The 19,078-nt window shown below is 51.8% G+C and overlaps 1 protein-coding gene across 1 annotated transcript; it reads right to left on the reverse strand.

Annotated features, from left to right (window-relative positions):
• Positions 1-414: 414 nt before the first annotated feature.
• LOC106781178 (ral guanine nucleotide dissociation stimulator-like) lies at positions 415-9,737 on the reverse strand. The gene is made up of 13 exons (XM_070245609.1): positions 9,518-9,737; positions 9,005-9,115; positions 7,942-8,135; positions 6,382-6,572; positions 5,860-6,236; positions 4,871-5,086; positions 4,422-4,525; positions 3,834-3,903; positions 2,984-3,061; positions 2,464-2,538; positions 1,847-1,879; positions 1,054-1,472; positions 415-719 (listed from the first exon to the last, which is right to left on the reverse strand). The coding sequence occupies exons 5-12, from the start codon at positions 5,866-5,868 to the stop codon at positions 1,347-1,349; spliced, it is 711 nt and encodes a 236-aa protein (XP_070101710.1). The 5' UTR covers positions 5,869-6,236; positions 6,382-6,572; positions 7,942-8,135; positions 9,005-9,115; positions 9,518-9,737; the 3' UTR covers positions 415-719; positions 1,054-1,346.
• Positions 9,738-19,078: the final 9,341 nt, after the last annotated feature.

Consider the following 19,078-nt stretch of genomic DNA (forward strand, 5'->3'; position numbering starts at 1 on the left):
TGTGCAAGAGAAACTGGGAAACTGTTAACTCTTCCTGCAGAGTGTAGAAAGGAGCCACTGTCCTGGGCAGGACATGTGCTAGCGACAGGCACATGCTAGTGTGAAAGACACGCCCAGCTCAGTGGTTGTCACTCTGCCTGAGAAAATGCCTCCAATCCCTTAGTCCCAAGAGGTCAGAGGGGGCCTTCTCTGCTCCTGGACAGGGTGAACTACACTGCAATGATCCTGTCCTCGGAGGGAGGGGGACTTGGGCATGTCCTTCAGTAGCCTGGGAGGGGACTGGCCCTTCTCCCTTCTCCACATAAACTAAGCTGCTGACGCTGCGAGGTTTCTAAATTCGAGGAGGAATGTGAGTTTCTGGATGTGGTTACCATGAGCGCGGGGAGCAAAAGACGCACACCTCCACTCCCAGGATTAGAAAGAAGCAACAATTTAATATAATACTCAAACGGACCATTTACCATTGACAACAAAAACACGGCCCCTGCAAATACGGAAATAGGTGCTGGGGAAAAGCGGGGAGGGAGAAGAGGGTTTGGTGCCTGCCTTCATGGCCTCCAGGGGACCCCAGGAAATGGATCACAAAGTTCTCCTTGTCAGAATCAGAGGACGTGGCCCTGTGCACCCTGAGTGTACCCACTGTGTCCGTGCTGTAGTTCAGCTGGTCTCAGGAGGGTCATGGATCACCACCACTGGGCGTTTGGTTGGGGGTCTGGTGCCTAGAGAAAGAGAGGCATTTCCTGAGGGGCCTGCCCTGGAATCACAGGGCACACCCCCTCCCTGCCCCCAAGGTGCTCTGTGCTCCAGCCCTGTGTTGAGTGCTCAGACAGCCAACAGCACCCCATCTGTCTCTGACACAGGGGCTGATATTTAGTGTCACCCGTTTCACAGAGGAGGAATCCAGTCCCAGAAATGTGAGTGCAACTGCCCAGGACAGGACTGCTCAGCAGTGGAGCTGGGACCCAGTGCCAGCTGTCTGCCTCCCCAGGCCCAAACTCAGCCTGAATGTTTCCTGAGCCCGTGGATTCAGCCACTGCCGGTGCAGACACTCACTCTGTCCTGAGCGGTTCTTCTTGTCTTTGAAGACAAATCGAATCTTTCTGGCCCAGTGGTATCGGGGCTCCAGCTGGCAGGACAGGCTGTAGCTACAGGACAGAGTAGAGCTGGGAGCTCTCAGGAGCCACACATGACATGTGCGTCCTGGAGCCTGCCCGTAGGTGGAGTCCAAGGGCCCCAGGGGTCGCGATGCCACCAGATCTGAGGCTGACCATGAAGCCACCGTCATGGGCTCTGGAGCTGGTCAGCAGAGAGAGTCTGCCCTGCCCTCCCCCAACTCCTGACCCGCCTCATCTCTCCTCCTTGCTCAGGGGCTCCACAGCCTGGAACCAGGCCCTAATGTGCTCGTCAGGCTGCACGGTGTACAGATTTGCAGCCTCCTGGAACAGCTCGATCTCCTCCATCAGTTTGAATTCCTAGGAGAGAGCAAGCACAGGATGCTCACAGGGCCTGAGTGGGGGACACTACCGGGCTCTTGGAGGGGGTGAGGAGGGGGGCAAGGAGCCAGTCTTGGGCCTTTGCCCACTTGGGAACCCTGCCTCCCTGCAATTCCAGTCAGGACTTGCTTGCTCTCACATTTGGCCCGAAAGAGCTCCTCCTCCAGGAAGGCATCTTTGATGCCAGCCCTTCCCCCATCCACCAATGCCATTGGATCCCCATCTCTGTATATCGAACTGTGCAAATAAATGTCCGACCCTGGGGATTGGGCCAGAGGGGGTCCTGCCCATGGGCGGGGGCTCTCTGATTTCCACACCCCGACCCTCCCCTTCATGAGCCTGCAGCCGCTTACCTCATTCCATTTCCGACAGTTCAGCACATTCCCCTGGAAGGCAGACAGCCAGTCCATCAGAAACGGCCCCCTTAGGCCAGCACTAGCCCCCGTCCACACCTCTTCCAATGTTGCACTGCTGCCAGTGGGCAGGCCCTTCCAGAGACAAGACTTGGAACTCGGCCAGTCTCTAGGCTCCAGTGCAGGGGGCACAGTGCAACTGAGGCAAGAGACCTTGTAATCTAACCCTCTCTGATGATGCGTGGGGAGACTCAGGCCTCAGGCAGGAAGGGACAGTTCAGCCACTGATGTGCTTCCTGACTGGGAGGTGCCCGTCTTCTCTTCCCTCATGGGCAGGGCCAGAGGAAGAGGCTGAGTCCAGCTCAGACACCACCTCCTGCGGCCGCACAGTCAGGCAACTCTGAGCCTCAGCAGCCCAGGGAATCTGGATGGTGGCTTCTGCAGAGCCTGCATTACTCATTGGGGAGATGGGCTTGATGTCCCAACTCCCACACGAGGCTGGAGGCCCTGCTGAAAGGATCTGTGCCAAATGCAGAGAGCTCAGGGCTCAGGGAAGGACTCTCTCCTCCCCACCCTCAGGAGCCTGAGCCCCCGGACCCACCTCCAGGCTCACGCACCTCCACATAATCCACCATCGTAGCTTCCAGCAGCTCCAGGGAACTGAAGAATGTCACCATGGAGGGGACGACACCCTGTGCCGCCATCGGGGTGGGCATGGTGATGAGCTCCCGCTCTCAGGTGCCCCCATGAACCCTCCCCTGAAACTCCTCACCCCAGCCTCCTGCCCACCCCACACTCTCACACAGAGCAGCCTAGGATCCTCGGGACACCCCAACACCCACAATTCCCTCCTCCCCTTCCCTCCAGGAGCACCAAAGTCCACCAGTCACGTCCCAGGGCTGGTTCTTGGCCAACCCCAGGGGGTGTGGCCCCTGCCCCTCTCGACCCCAAATCTGTCCTGCTGCCAGCCCTTCCAGGTCCTCTCTTGCTCACTGCCAATGCAGGCACATCAGGCTAGGTGGCCACAGCAGATGCCCTGGAGGAGGATGGCCCCTCTCCTGAGGGAGGTCTCCAGCTAGAGGGGGAGCCCCCTCTCCTCTGACTCCTGGGCCCCTCCCCCACAGGCACCCTCCTCACCTGCTGCTGCTGCCTCTCCTGGGTTCCCTGGCAGGCCCTCTCTGTGGTCACTAACACAGAGGTTGCCTCCTGTCGGTGCTGAGGACAAGGACAGTGCAACCATACTCCCTCCACATGTCCACCAAGGCCCCTGAACTCAGACCCTGGCCATCTGGCTCTAGGCCACTGCTGCCTATGCTGCTCCTACCTCCAGGGTGGTCTGATTCTAGATCAGGCCTGGCTCCAGGACTCACTCCTGTGTGACCTTGGGCCTGCCCAGGCCTCCCTGAGCCTCTTTCCTCATCTGAAAAGTGTGAGGAAAATGTCACCTGCTTCCAGGAGTCTCCTGAGGACACAGGGTCATCTGCATCTCATCACTGCTCTCCCCTCACCTCTCAAGGAGGAGCCAGCACAGATCTCCTCACGTTCCTGTCCTCCCTTGGACAGTATCACCCTGCTGGGAGGCCTGCACCACCGATCATTTCCCTCCACTTCCCAGAGGGGGAGACCGAGGCCCCCAGAGGGGCAGTGACTGGCTCAAGGACCCATTGAGGAGAGGCTGCTCCCAGTCCCAGCCAGAGGCCCTGTCCCCGCTGCCTTCACCCCACCCCCGGCTCTAAATCTGACCAAGTCCCCGACCTCTGGTTTCTCGAGGGTTTGTACAGACCCCAGCTGAACAGACAGGGAGGGAGAAGGCAGGGTGTCCTGGGGGGCCTGGCTGAGTGGCTCTGGCCTGCCTCACCCTCACAGGGCTCTCTGACCCCCAGCCTGGGCCGAGCCTTGCCATGCACCTCACCTCCTAGGATCCCCTCAGGATGTTCCCCTCCCCTCTCCTTCTGGCCTCCTTCCAGATCTCCAGCCTCCAGGTTACCTGCATGAGCAGCTCCCTGTTCACGCGCTGCTCTCTCCTGCACCACTTCTTAAAAGTTCGACAACTCTCCCTGAGGGGTGGGGAAAGAAAGAAAGATAACAAGAAAAACTGTGGGTTGGTGGAAGGGCAAATCCCTTTTGTTTGAGAAGCCAGCAGATCCAAACTGCCTGGGGCCTGGATGAGGGACTTCACTGGGGTGCTCTGAGCTCTAAGGTCCCCATGGCACTGGTAAGGGGCCTCTCCTCTTGTCCCCTGGGGCCTCCATTCCCATATGTCCCAAACAGGTCTCTTTGCAACAGTGTTGATTTCAGCTGCATAGAGACTTCTGTTGCTGCAAAGGAAACACTTGACAATCTCCACCTGGGCTCAAGCCAGGATCTGGTCTGGAAGGAAATGAATCACTGGGGCAGAACTGCTGGCCTAAGGGCCCTGAGAGACTCAGATACCCAGCACCCAGATCAGTCCCTGTGCCCGGTGTTCACTATTTCCCAGGTGGTCTCAGCTGACTTTGGGGGACATGCCGGCCCAAAGCCGGCTGCCTGGGCCACCTCACCCTGATGGTGCTTGGCTGGAGAGCAGCCTACCCACCTGGAAACTTGTCCCCAGGTGTCTTGGAGACGGGTAAAGGTAGGGCTCTGCAGGGCATAAAGGATTGTGTGGAGGGAAGAGAAGTTTCCGAGGCCTCGGCACTCCTGGGGAAGGGAAGAGATGGAGCCTTGAGGGGGAGCTGGAGCTCTGCTCCCTCTGGCTTTCATCCCCTCACGGACTTCTCCTGTCCCTGAGGAGACAGATGTCCAGGGAAGCCAGGGAGGGCACACGTGGCACCCGACAAGTAACACTGCCAGGCACAAGGATTTGTAGCTCAACACAAGGAAGGAAGTGAGCTTGTCCCCATTGGGACCTCAAGTCAAGGTCAGTGTGGCCCTGGCAGGAGGGTCAAGGGACAGTCCAGGGACTCAGACGCCAAGCTTCAATCTTGAGAGCTGAGAAACAAGAGGCATTTCCCATGCCTCCAGACAGGGCCTGCCACGACTTACCTCAGCCACACAGACCCAGAGCTCCACTACCCTGGCCCTGTCCTGTGCTGTCATGCTCAGGTCCCCAAGGCAGGTGACGAGGATGCAATTGGCCACGGTGTTGTCTTGCGTCACAGTGTCACGGACGGTGGGTGCCAGGTACTCGCGTTCCCTGTTGTCTCGCTCGGACCAGATGGAGCCGAGGCAGTGGGCGGGCACCAATGTCTTGATCAGCTCCTGAAGAAGATTCGGAGTGTCACCCAGCCCTGCTGCACCCCAGCTCAGTGTCCACAGTCCTCCATAGGCCCAGGCAGGGTGAGATCAGAGCTGGAGATCAGGAATCAGAGCATGTGGCCTGAGGCTTGTGGGAGTCCCTGGGTTTGGCTGTGTCCACTGAATGCACCCAGTCCAGGATGAACCCGGACACAGTACTGTGGGGGAGTGAGGTGACATTTGCTCCCAGCCCTGTCTCACTTCCTCCAAGCTCCAGAATGCAGCCCACACATGCCCACCAGAAGGGCCATCATCTACCCATCCCAGTCCCCCTCCGGTCCCACTCCCCATTCCCATGCACATTCCCCCGAGGCAGGGACAACCACCAGCTTTGTTTTTGTCCACTGGAATCAATACACATCACCTGCCTGATAAGTGCTGAGGCTGTTCTGGCCACCTGCGCAGATGGGGGATCCACCCAAGGACCTGGCAGCACTTCAGTGAGTGCCCATCCCCCACCAAAGGGCCAGACTCTGCCCACCTTCCACTCTCTCCCACCTCATTCATCTGCACAGCCACCCTGTGCAGCAGATGCTCTGAGTGTCTGTCTCTACTGTGCCCTGTTTGCTAGGGGACAGCGAAGGCTTGGGGGGAAAGAAAACTACCCAGGTCACAGTGTTGGTAAGGGAGGGAGCAGGGATGTGGACCCAGATCATCAGATTCCTGAGCAGGGAATGGCAGGTGCTCATGGCACCTGGAAGGCAGGAGTCACCTGCCCTGCCAGATCCGCTGCTCACCGCAGCCATCCTCGTCAGCTGCTCTGCCACCAGCTGGGGAGGGAAGTCCAAGATGTTCGGCTTCTCCTCCCGCAGCTGGTCCTCGGTGGTCACAGCCCAGGGGCAGGTGGGCTCCGGGGCTGGATCTGGAGGGCTCGTGGCTGGTGAAGATGGAACTGGAAGGCTGAGTGGAGGTCAGCCTCCAGTGGGCTCCAGTGCATGAGCTGGCTCTGGGGCTGCCTTTAATGGTGGCCCTTGCTCTGGCCCTTGAGGTGCCAACTCAGGGGCTGCTGGCTTCAGCTCTAACACAGGTGGTGACACTGGAGGTGCAGCTGGCTCTAGACCAGGTGCTGACACTGGCTCTGGCTCTGGAAGTGGCAGGAGCTTTGGAGCTGGCTCTGGAGCAGGATAAAGAGAAAGTTTCACTCACACACCTGACAGTTTCTGTGATTTTCAAAGACAGGAAAGACTCCACTGCCTTGAAGGGAACTCTAGCCCATGAACCTCAACACAGACAGTCTTCTCAGACTCCAGTCCCCTCACCTTTCTGTTTGGCCTCAATGGCCTTCAGGTGCTCCAGGTGGCCTGGCAGAAGGTAGGCATGGCCCTCCACGTGTGAGCCACCAAAGCTGACATGCAGAGTGTCCAGCTGCAGGGTCCAACAGGGAAACTGCAGGGACTCCCTGCAATCCTGCCCTTGGCACAGCCAGGTTCCCAGCAGGAAATAGATACCACTGGAGGGAGGCAGATGGGCCACAGAGTCAGTGGCCTGGCCTTTCCTTAAACACTGCCCGCCCAAGGCACTCTTGTTAGCATCTGGGCCCCTGTACCAGACCCTCCCCCTCCAGAGGAGGGCCCCATCCCAGCCCTGAGCCTTGGCTGGCTGTCCTGGCAGTGGCAGGCCTGCTCATCCAGCAGGCTGAACACACAGTCTGTGAGAGTCTCTTGTTCCCACTGACACTCTCCACCCCAAGGGTCTGGACACAGCCCACCCCAGCCCACCATGGATGTGGGCCACTGGAATGAAGACTCCAGCAGATTTGGGAGCAGCTTGCTCACGCACCTCCTACTATGGACCTGGTGGTGGCATTCACAAGGGGTGGATGTGGAGAAAGGGAGGCAGAATGAGCTGGGACTCTGCTGGGAGTGGGTCTCTAGGGGACAATTCAGCCCAGCCTCCCTTCTGGTTCTCAGGGGGCCTGGGACCCATGCACAGCTCTCTTTGAGTCCAGTCCTGCTGGAGTGGAAGCCACCAGAACTCAGCCCTCTCATGGGAATCACAAGATGGGTGAGATGCAGGGTTCTCCCAGGGCTGCCCCAGCCACAGCCTCCATCCTCTCCCCCCACCCTGTTTGCTAGAGACAGTAGGCCATCCATCTGGACCCAAAGACCACTCACTTTGGGAGGTGGTGCTGTCCTCCAGCATCCCACACACAATGGGCCAAGCTGCCTCCATGTGTCCCAAAGGGGATGAGGGCATCACCGGGGATGTAGGGTAGATGGGACCAAGGAATGATGTCAAGTGTGACTGTCTGACTCTCAGACTAGAGGGGAGGCCCAGGGAGGCAGTCTGCTTCATTCATTGAGTGATAGTGTGTCCAGATGTCCTGCACACAGTAGGTCCTTCATAGACATTGTTGACTGAACTCCAACCAGAACCACCCCAGGTGTCTGAGTAGGCCTGGGGCCCCTCTGGGGCCCCAGAGATCCCTAAATGGCTAGATCAAAGACAAGCACCAGGACCAGCTGGATGGCATCTCAACCTCCTTGACAGGGTGCTCCCCAGGTGCTTTTCCAAACTCAACATGCCACAAGCCAGTGAAGGGAGAGGAAGACTACTTTTCATAGGGGTCAGAGAAATAACCACCACCAGCAACAACAGCATGGCCCACGGCCCTCTCTGCAGAGCCGGGCACTATGGAAGCACGTGGATGGCTGAGCCCATTCATCCCTGGGAGAACCCTAGCAAGTTCATCCTCTCCCATCCCACGTTTCAGAGGAGCCAACTCAGGCTCAGAGAGATGTGGTGACATTCCCAAGACAAGACACACAGCTGGCAGTGGGCAGAGTTACCACTGTGCTCTGGAGGCAGCGGTCAGTCACCTGGGAGACAGCTGGTCCAGGACCTGGTGGGAAGTGCTGGAGCCTGAGTAGCTGTAGAGGGAGTTGATGACACTGCAGAGGACTCTGCTGGGGAAGGCTGGCAGCACAGACTCTGAGAGCCTCTGCATCATGCCTGCCTGGAGGGCACGCATCCTGCAGGCCTCAGTTACAGACAGAGTGGACTCATCTTCACACTGGGTGGGATGAGGAGGACACAGGGTCAGGGCCACCACTGCAAACCACCAGCGTCATCGAGGTCTGCAGCTGACCCAGGAACTCCTAGCCCCTCCCAGACATGTGCAACAGGAGAGACAGGAGCGCCCACACTCAGCAAGGTTCTGGGCTCTGAAAGTACAACCTGACTTTGGGCGGGCAAAGGATTCCATATTCAGCTCCCTCGAGGGCATTTGCTCACTGAGGGACAACAGACCTCCCTCTGTGAAGAGCACCAGCCCAGGGAATCCTCAACAGCACCCCTCTCTAGAGAGGAGATCAGAGGCTTAGGCATGCCAAGTGGCTTCTCTAGGTCCTGTGGGTCAGAACTGAGAACCGCCCAAAGTGAGGGCTGAGGGACATCCCCTCTAACTGCCTGAGGCTTCATCGGACCCTGACCCAGAGGGAAATGTTATGTGGTCACCTCACCCCTCCCCGGTATGGAAACAGTGTACAGGGCAGTGACAAGCTCTGAGAATCCCTTGACTTCCAAAAGACGCTGATAGTTATTTCTCTTACATTAAAGGGAGTTTGGAGACCCTCGTTACCCAGGTTTCATGTTCCAAAAAAGGCAAAATTCAAAGATACTCAGGGCCTAGTGGGAAGTGACAATGACATCAACGTTTTCTCTAATCTTCCTAGGAAAATGCACAGAGTGCCCTCCGACCTTCCTATGCAGCTGATGGGGAGGAGCAGAAGTCTAGATTCCTTTGGGAATGGGACTGTGGGACACTGAGGGGGGACAACACTGTTAGGGTCCCAGGAGAACGGCAGTTTGAGTTTGGATTCTGGGCCGGCCATGATCGTCTCAGGGTACTGGGTAGGAAGACCCCTCCGTGCCCACTCTCACCTCGGAGCAGCCCTGGTTATTGATGGTGGCATGGTGGAGCTGCCCCATGTCCAGGAAGATGGAGTACCCGAAGCCATCCGTCAGCTCTTCGACCACCTCCTATGTGCAGCTCTGCAAAGACAATGCCAGAGAGCTGGGCAGGGAGGTCTCAGGGGCCTGCCTCGACTTGGCCACAGGAGGAATCCCCAGCACCGATCAGGTACCCAGCAGTGTCTGTGTAGAACTCCAGCCAGGGAGGGAATGAGATGAGACCTGGAGGATTCGGGACTGACGTATGCATAGAGGAGCTTTGTCCCCAGCACCCACTCTCCCATCCTGCTACCCACCACCTAGGCTAGGAACACAGTACACTGCCAGGCTTCGAACAGCCAGCAAAGGGCTCGTGCCCACGGTGGGTCCCCACTCTGCCCCGCCATCCCTCACTCCACTCCCCCCCGACACACAAGGAGGCTCAGAGGGGTGTGGGGCTGGGATCCCGTTGTGGCCTAACGTGGTTGGCCTGCCCTGTGTTACCTGAGGTCTCCTCCTGCCAAATGGCCAGAGGCGGTGCAGGTGAGGGCCAAGCCAATGTGTGTAGTGACTGAAAAGACTCTGTGTCTTGGCTTTCCTGAAGCCACAGCCTAGACAAGTCGGGAGACAATAGTAGAACATGTTGTTCTCTTGAATGTCTCCACTCAAGTGAGCTCAATAGGAGGCTATGTCTAGAATGTGGGCTCCTGGAGACCAGTGTGCTAAGTTCTGTTGGGGTCTGTCACGAAGGAAGTGAGGTCACTACCTCAAGGTTCCCTTACCTGGGCCCCTTTCTTCAATCACACCCAACCAAACCACCTCTGGGCTCTTGGCTGCTCACCCTCCTTGCCCATATCATCTCCAGAACTCTACGCAATTAGCCAGCACAGAGCCCCACACAGGACCTTGAGATGGAACCAGGCTTCCAGCTTGAGGAAGCTGAGCTCAGCTGAGTTCAGGCCTCTTTTTCCCTAGAAGCTCTGTGTCTTGGAAACACCATTGTGCCTCCCAGGGCCTCCTTAATCTTTCAACCTGCACAATGGGGACAAGGTCAGAAATAGCTCCCTTGGGACATCCTCAGCTGTAAAAGAAATATTAGTGACAACACCTGTGGTCTGGTTTCACGTGTGTCTGATGCACACAGTTAGAGATGAAAGAATGACAAGAAGGGGTGGGATATCGTGTGGAGTATCCCTCAAAACAGGACAGGGTTGTAGCTTTTGGACCTTGAGAAAGTCACTGCCCCTCTGAGCCTCATTCCCACGTCTGCCCCTTTAAGGGGTTGAAATTAGAAGAAATTCAGATATAGCCAGTCACTGGCATGAAACCTTCCATGGCCTCCTGTTTGACTTACTTTCAGACCCAAGTGCCTCATGTCAGCCTATGTGGAGGGCAGCCTCCACCATGGCTCCCGGTCCTCACTGTCTTCTGCTGTGCACATCCTTGCGGAACCACACAGTGGTCAGGAAATGGCTTCTGAACAGAACGCAGCCAAGGTGTTGTGATGGCACGCAACCCAGGGTTAAGAACAAAAAGCCTGGCCCTTCCTTCTTAGTCATTTTCTTTATCCCCCTCCCTCTTTCCCTCCTCCTGTTTCCATCTCTCTCTCTCTCTCTCTCTCTGCCTCTTATATCTCTGGAACTGGGGGAGAAAGTGCACATGTGTTCAATTTCCCTATGTAGAGGCTCCATAGGAGAGAGCGGAGAGATTGATTGGCCGACAGGCAGGAACTCAGGCTTTCCATCCAGACAAACCCTGTCAACATGCATGTGAGCGAACTTGGGAGCACATGCTCCCCAAGTCGAGCCGCAATAGAGACGCAGCCCAAGCTTCATAGAGACCTTGAGGCAGAGGCACCCAGCTAAGCCGTGCCCAATTCCTGGCACACACACTTTGTGAGAGCTTAAGGATTTGTACTTTCTAGGGGCACGGTCTTGGAGCAATGTCGTCAGAGAGTGACAGGAAAAAGCAGTCTGCCAGTCTTGCCACCCGTCCCTGCCGTGCCCCCGTCTCCCCTCCTCTCTCTTCTCAGGATCCTTCCAGCCACACTGCCACCTTTCTGCCCTTCTCTGCTCAGACTCCTTTCTTCCTGTGAGTCCCTGCACCAGCGGTGTCTTCTCCCTGACACTCAAACTGTTTCCAGACACAGGTAGGTGTGCCTCACATCTGTCACTCTGCTCACAGCAAATGTCACCTCCGTGAGGCCTTTCAGGGCCTCCCAGGCACAGTCTCCAACATCACAGATCTCACATCTGCAAGGTCATCTCATGATTTCCTCCTTCTTGGTCTCATTTGGATAAAGTGAGTCCATGAAGGAGGGCTTTCTGCTTGGCAGAAGCAGAGGCAGCTTCTTCTGGTGACCTCAGGAACATGACTCTCTCTTCTGGGCTGAATGTTTCCCCTCACAAGTCCATTGTGAATGGAAACCGTCATTTCATCTCTTTCCTGGGTCTGGTTTCCCCTAAGAACACAGGGAGCCATCCCTTCTCCCTGGAATGTGGCACCAGCCCCTACACCCACAGCCAGGAAATTAGCACCCAGCTTCAAACTCCACCAGATCCTTAAGTCAGTTTCTGCTGAGGCCTCCCATCCATTCTGCAATTCCATGGTAACACCTGAGGTCACCTTTCCCCTGAGACTCAGCTCCCAGCCTTCCCTTGGCTTCTTACAGAACAGTGGGATTTCCAAGAAGCACTCCCAGCCTGGGAAAGAAAGGTTTTGAAATGTTCTCTATGTATTTTCCAGGACATGGGATATGGGGAGAAGTCATTTTGGTGTGTATGTGCAGCAGTTTTGATGCAAAAAGTATCTTTTTCAGACAGAGATCAAAGAATGGGGCTAATGGGTGTAACAAGAAAATAGATACGCTGAGCCAACTTCTTCATGGTGTGAAGTCTTAGAGAGCAAACAACATGATTAAGAGCAGAGAATATGGGGACAATATCTTATGTTCAAATTCCAGCTCAGTCACTTCCTAGATATTGGTAGTGGGCAAGTTACTCACCTCACCAGTGCCTCAGTTTGCTCATCTGGTGTTGGCAAGAATGATAAGTGTACCTAATTTGTAAGGACATGGAGAGTATTAAAGGAGTTAATGTTTGAAAAGTGCTTGCAACACCTAGCACATTACAAGCACTGTAACAATCCATTATAAATGAAATGGAAACGTTCTTCTGATGCTATCTGTTTGCTCCAGAAGGAAGACTAGTGCCTGGATGGATGTAGAAAGCACTCTCTGAGACAGGATGAATCGAAGAATGAACAACATTGTTGAAGGCATTTCCAATGGCACATCCGCCTCCCTACGGACATTCCCAAGCACAATCACACCCAAGCATCCCTTCTCTGTCCTGCATCATTTTTTGAGATTCTATCCAGAAATCATGGGAGCTTGTTGCACCCTGGGACCCACACCCACTACAGGTTCTCTTCTCTCTAGCAGAAAACCTTAGGCCTTGTCCTAATGGCTGCAGCCCACAGGCTCTGCCCTCTGATCCTTTTCTTCACTTGAGGGGAAGTGCCATCCCAGAACTGGGCACACACAGTGTGAGCCTTGGAGGGAATGTCTCCCTGGCTGGTTGTAGGTGGAAGAGCGCCGTGACAGAGTGGGATTTAGGGAGAGTCTTCCAGGTGTGCTCAGAATGGGTCCAGCCAGGGCATTTGTCAGCAAGGTCTGGTCTGGTTGGCGGACCTCGGTGGCAAATGAGTGGCAGGGGCAGCATGTTTTAGAGGTCCTCGCATGAGACAATACATAGGATGGTCATGAAGCCAGAATCAACCTAATGAGCTCCAACTCAATGCACTGTCATCTGTTCCCTGACTGGCTCACTAATCCAGGAGTGATTTACAAGAGTGATATTCGTGTTCTATCATCTTTTCATTGGTTGGCTACAGCTATTATTCTTTAAACAACTTGTATATTTCTACAAAGGAAAGGAAAGGTGAGTTTTGTTACAACCCTTCTAGCAAAATTCTCCCTAACATATTGAATCACTAACAGAATCCACCACTGGGAACCTCACATAAGATCCTGACATTTACTCTCTCGTTTCATATTTTCCTGTTTGGTAAATTCTCTTGACTTCTGGCTTCTTTCCTTAGGTTCGTCCACTTAGGACAATGTAGGAGTGCAACCTCCTGCCACTTGAGTAGTGGTGAAACTCTATGATGATGTTGCTTTTGTTTTGTGACTGTGAATGTGTGTATGTGTGTGTGTGTGTGTGTGTGTGATGAGACTGTTTTCTGCATCTTGCCACGTGGGTTGGATTGACTCCTTTCCTTGGAAAAATTGTCCCTAACCACTTTCTCTGGGCTTTATTTTCATGGCTTGAACAGTGCTGTGCAACAGTAGAATTGACACTCTATCTTATGGAATTTAAACTTCTTTTAGTAGCCACATTTAAGAAAGTAAAAATAAACACATGAAACTAATTTTAATAGTATATTTAAACCCATTATAACCAAGATATTATTATTTCTCCAGGCAATCTATATAAAAATTATTACAGAGATAGTTGACTTTATTTTTTTATGATTGGGATCTACAAATCCATTTACAGCACAGTCTTCATTTGCAAATTGAAATTTTCTACATATTCAGTTTCTGTGTCCCCCAAATCAGAATCTGGGCTGAATTGTTAGAGAAGAAATAAAGCAGAACAGGCATAAGTAATGATCACTATCAATCCAGCTCAGCATGAACACTCACCACTGACAAAAAGGCTGTCCCTGAGCAGGGAGTAGAGGCCCCTCCGGGTGACACGGTGAGTCAGCTTGTTAAGCTCCCTGGAATGCTGCTGTCACCTGATGTCTCTGTCATACTCTCCATCACACGCCATGGGGTCAGGGTGGTAGGTGCAGACAGCTTCCACGCTGGTGGCTGCCCCATCCTCCCCAGGCCTGGGGAGAGAGGAATGTGGGGACTCTAGAGAGATGTCCTGAGTCCTCTATTAATGGGGGCCAGAGGGAGGGAGGAGCAAATTGGCAGTCAGTGGGAAGAGTGAAAAGTGGGGTGGGCTCTGAAAGTGTTTGTGACTCTCAAACGCTCAGAAAAGGGACTTTCCTGAGGGAGATCAGTCTGCAACCCAAGGACAAGGGGCCTAGGCTGCTCTTCTTGAACAAGGATCCAAGCAGTGGAGGAGTCAGGAGGAGGGTGAGCAGGAGAGACAGCAGGTGGGGAGTGGCTGGCTGGGACTCATTCTACCAGGAGCTGCAGGCACCAGGGTCTCATCCGGTGCTGCAGGACTGTCTCAGTGGAGTTAAATGTCACTGAGCCCTTGCTCATGTCTGTTGAATACTGGAGGTTGGAGATGCTGAAGTTCAGTGTGAGGGCCTTCAGCTCATGCCCCATACCTTGCAAGAAGAGATGGGGAGAGATGGCCATCACTGACAGCTGGCCTGAGACCAGATCAGAGTCCTGAACTCATTATCATCTGTTGCCTTTTCTCCCAGTGGAACCACCACCCACTGCTGTGCTCATCTAAGTTGAAGCCAGTATCTCACTCACCTCCTCCTTCCTCCCCTGCCAGTAACACAAATTGCACTTGAGGATTGCTCCTCAAAACACACCCTATTTCCCTATATAATGCCTACTCCTTCTTAAAGACCCCAACTGGGCAAAACTTCCTCCACAAAGCTCTTCCCGCCCAAACAATGCCAGTGCTTCTCCTCAAAACATCCCACCTTTGATTAGAATTTTCTGTGAATTTCACAAGACCAGGGCCTGTCTGAGGGCTGCATCAGACTGGATTATTGGTATAATCTTTGTGATCAGCATGATTGCCTGAAAAGCAGAATTGCACTCCTTGGCTTTCCAGCTCCCAAGTGATAATTCGGCAGTGGAGGTGTGGGGCTGGAGAGCTCCTCTGGGGAAGGAAGAGGGGTCCTCTAGGCCTGTGGTGGCCTCTGGTTGCTCAGGCGATGAGGAAGTAGGCAGGAACTTGCTGCTTGGCTCAGGAGCTGTGGAAAGGGCTCTTGTTAGGGTGGGACAGAGCCCCCCATACAGTGGGTGAAGCCCCACAGGCTCATCTGCACTCTGGTAGTGGTTGTCCCAGGACAACCATTCACAGGTGAGCCATAAATGTGAGTGACAGAAGGAGGGATTGTGTGAGTAGAGGGATGAGCAAGCCTGTGAAGGAGATGAACCCAAAAGAGTGAGTGTGGTTGAAGAGAGAGATGGAACAAAGAGAGAGGTAGTGGTACAGACAGAGGGGATACCTGGATGGACAGAGGAAGAGTGGATAAATGGAGGGTCTAAGGGAAAGCAGGAAGAATACACACAAGGAAGAGAAGATGGGAGGAAAGAGGATGGAAGGAGAGAAGAGGGAAAAAACAGGCGAACAGGCAGGAGGACAGTTGGACAGATTGATATCTGGACAGATGGTTGGATGGATAGATGGAAGGAAGGAAGTAATGGAGGGAGGGAGTGTGGAAGGAAGGATAGAAGGAAGAAAGGAAGGAAGGAGGGAACCTGAGAGGAGGAAGAACTGGGAAAATCACCTGCTCAAGTTCACAGGGTGCTTTAAAGGGAGGTTAAGGCTGAGAATACAGGACCCCTAACTCCCAGGCTTGTGTCCACCTGTCCCAATGCTGCCAGTTATTACTCCTAGAAATAAGCATATGGATATAAAAGAAACCTTGACCCCTACCCTCACAACACACATAACTCAATTCCTGGACACTGTGACCTATAGGTGAAAGGTAAAATAATAAAGCTTCTAGAAGGCAACATAAGAAAACATCTTCAGGATGACAGGATAGCAAAAGCTTCTTAAAGAAGACACACAAATGCCCACATACACACACTCTCCATAAAAGAAAAGATCGGTAAACTTGGATTCATTAAAATTTAGACTTTCGGTTCATCATGAGACATATTACAAGAGGGAATTGGCAAGTCACAGGATGTGAAGAGATTGTTCCAATCCGAATATTCAACAAAGGATTCTCATGCATAATACAGAAAATCTTCAACATTACAGTAAGAAAGAATCCAAACAAACCGATTGCTTAAAACTGGGCAAAAGAGTTCAACAGGCACTTCACACACAGAGTGTCCCAACGGTCAACAAGCATATGCAAATATGCTAGAATCAGTAGGTACCATGGAAATTACAATTCAACCACACTGAGATCTTCTATACAACCAGAGAATGGTTAAAAACAGATGTGAAATGCTGAGCCGATGGCAGCAAGTGGAGGGCAGGCTGCAGAGCAACTGGAAGGCTCACACTTTGCTGGTAGGAGCAGGAATTCATGCAGCCACTTGGGAAAGCTTTTTGGCAGGATCTATCTGTTAAAGCTGGAGACACACATACTACATGACCAGCAATTCTACTCTTAGATGTGCACTCAATCAAATCTAAACATTTGAACCAAGAGAAAAGAGCAAGAATGATTAGAGCATCATTCTCTTCATTCCTCCAAAGTAGAAAGTACTCAAATATCCATCTACAATAGAATGGATAAATCAATTCTGGCGTCTAGTTCATGGTGGTTTTAAAAATTGGCCACAACTTCTTGGAGACACATACCATAAATATGTGAGGTTTAGGTTCCCTCCTAAGGAGGCAGGTGTGTACCTACTTCAATCAACAGAATAGAAGTGTTGTTCTGTGGAAGTGGTGTGATGTGACTTCCAAGGATGTGCCACTCTCAGGAAGCTTGCTCAGGGAAGCCAGCCACCAAGCTGTGAAGAGCTAAAGCCTCATGGAGAATCTCCTCATGGAGAATCTGCAACCAGGGCACAGCCACCTTTGTAGCAACTGCTATGCTGGCGATCAGGTGAGAAGACTTCGTTCCCAAACAGAAGATGAACCATATGCACTGAAGAAAATAGACCACAACACAAGCCCTGACACACACCATGTCCACTTATACTTCGTATCTCAAGACCAGGGGCCAGGATGAGGAGGCAGGATTTCATCCCCAAATTCTTGTGATTTTATCCAATACCAGACAGACTGTGCTCACCAAGCATTTCCTAAACCTCCTCTATCCTCAAAGGAATCTCTGCATCTGGATACTGACATTAAGTTTCCTCTGGTCATATATGATCACCAACCCCAGTACAGCCTTTGTATCAGCAATAGGTGAACACTATCTGAACAGGTCACCTGGGTCCCAAAAGTGGCAAAGTAGAGTAACTTTCAAGTAGAAGTTTCCATCTCCATGGAAATTGTATTTTAGATGTACCATTGGAAAAATAAAACAGCCACTTTCCAAAACAAGAAACGTAGGTGCCCTTGTGAACGATCCCAGAGGATTATGGTCTTCAAGACATCCCAGCCAAGGTACCATCCATGTGAGTGAAAGAGCCTCTAAATGATTCTAGACGCCAACCATGAGAGAGCAGGGCATTTTCTCCCTACCAAATTCCTAACCCACAGAATCTGACTAATACAATGGTTGTTGTTTCACTCCACGAAGTTTGGATTGGCATGTTATGCAGTTATCAATAACCAAAACTAATGCATTATGCAATAATCATCAGATCTACAGAGCTATATAAAAACCAACAAATTACCTGTTACAACATGGATGAATCTCAGACAGGATGTTTAATAAAAGGAGCCTGGGAGAAAGGAGTACATAGAGTATAATTCCATCTCCCTGAGATCAAAAATGGAAAACTAAGCTACAGTGATAGAAATCAGAGTAGTGGTTACCTTGGCCGGGGGCAATTTTTGCAAAGGGGCACGATAGAGGCTTCTGGAGAGCCAGAATAGTGAATGTCTTCATCTGGGGGGTTGTTATGATAGTGTGTTTAGATTGTTAAAAAAAAAATGATTGAGCTAGATACTCAAGACTTGTGCACTTTTCCCAGTAAGTATGCTATAATTTAAAAAGATGTTTTGTTAGTAAAACGTGGCTTACTCAATAGATGTGAGAGTGTGAAGGACAAATAAAAGATGACTCCAAGTTTTCAGTCATGATGGACTAGGTTGTGCCATTAACTGAAGAGTTGAACTATGGAGCAAATAAAAACAGGAGCAGAGGCAGAGACCATGTCCTGTTCATTATGTATTCAGGTATCTACCATAATCCTGAATACACAGTCAGTCCAGTTTCCAGGATACTCCTCTCCTTTTCATCGTAAACTATGGCTCACCCCTTCTTGGTGTCTTCTATTGCCTCCTTTCTCCCAGCTGCTTTTTGTTTTAAGTTAATTTTTATTGAGTTTATGATAGTTTACAATCTTGTGAAATTTCAGTTTGACATTATTGTTCGTCAGTCATGTTGTAGTGCATCCCTTTACTTTTGAACCCCCACCCCCCTTTCCCCTTGTAGCCACTAATCTGTTCTCTTTGTCCACGTTTAAATTCCTCATATGAGTGGAGTCATACAGAGATTGTACTTCTCTATCTGGCTTATTTCACTTAACATAATTCCCTCAAGGTCCATCCACGCTGTTTTGAATGGAACAATTTTATCCTTTCTTATGGCTGAGTAGTATTCCACTATATATATACATACATACATACTTATTTTTATATATATATATATATATATATATATATATATATATACACACGTAGTGTATATACACACACATATATATATACACCATATCTTCTTTATCCAATCATCAGTTGATGGGCACTTAGGTTACTTCCACGTCTTGGCTATTGTAAATAATGCTGCAATGAACATAGGGGTGCATGGGACTTTTGGAATTGCTGACTTCAAGCTCTTTGGATAGATACCCAGTAGTGGGATGGCTGGGTCATATTGTATTTCTATTTTTAATTTTTTGAGAAATCTCCATATTGTTTTCCATAGTGGCTGCACCAGTTTGCATTCCCTCCAGCAGTGTAGGAAGGTTCCTTTTTCTCCACAACCTCTCCAACATTTGGTACTTTTTGTTTTGGTTATTTTTGCCATTCTAATGGGTGTAACGTGATATCTTAGTGCAGTTTTGATTTGCATTTTCCTGATGATCAGTGATGATGAACATCTTTTCATGTGCCTATTGGCCATTGGTATATCTTCTTTGGAGAAATGTCTGTTCATGTCTCCAGCCCATTTTTTGATCGGGTTGTATTTTTTGTTGTTGAGTTGTGCGAG

The sequence above is a fragment of the Equus caballus genome, chromosome 20 (assembly GCF_041296265.1).
Source record: "Equus caballus isolate H_3958 breed thoroughbred chromosome 20, TB-T2T, whole genome shotgun sequence".
NCBI classification, from domain to species: Eukaryota; Metazoa; Chordata; class Mammalia; order Perissodactyla; family Equidae; genus Equus; species Equus caballus.

Coding starts and splice junctions, on each gene's coding strand:
- LOC106781178 (XM_070245609.1), bottom strand. Junction 2,539..2,983: donor AGGAGAGGCAGCAGCAGCAG/GTGAGGAGGGTG, acceptor ATGGCGGCACAG/GGTGTCGTCCCCTCCATGGT. Junction 1,880..2,463: donor CGATGGTGGATTATGTGGAG/GTGCGTGAGCCT, acceptor TCTGCCTTCCAG/GGGAATGTGCTGAACTGTCG.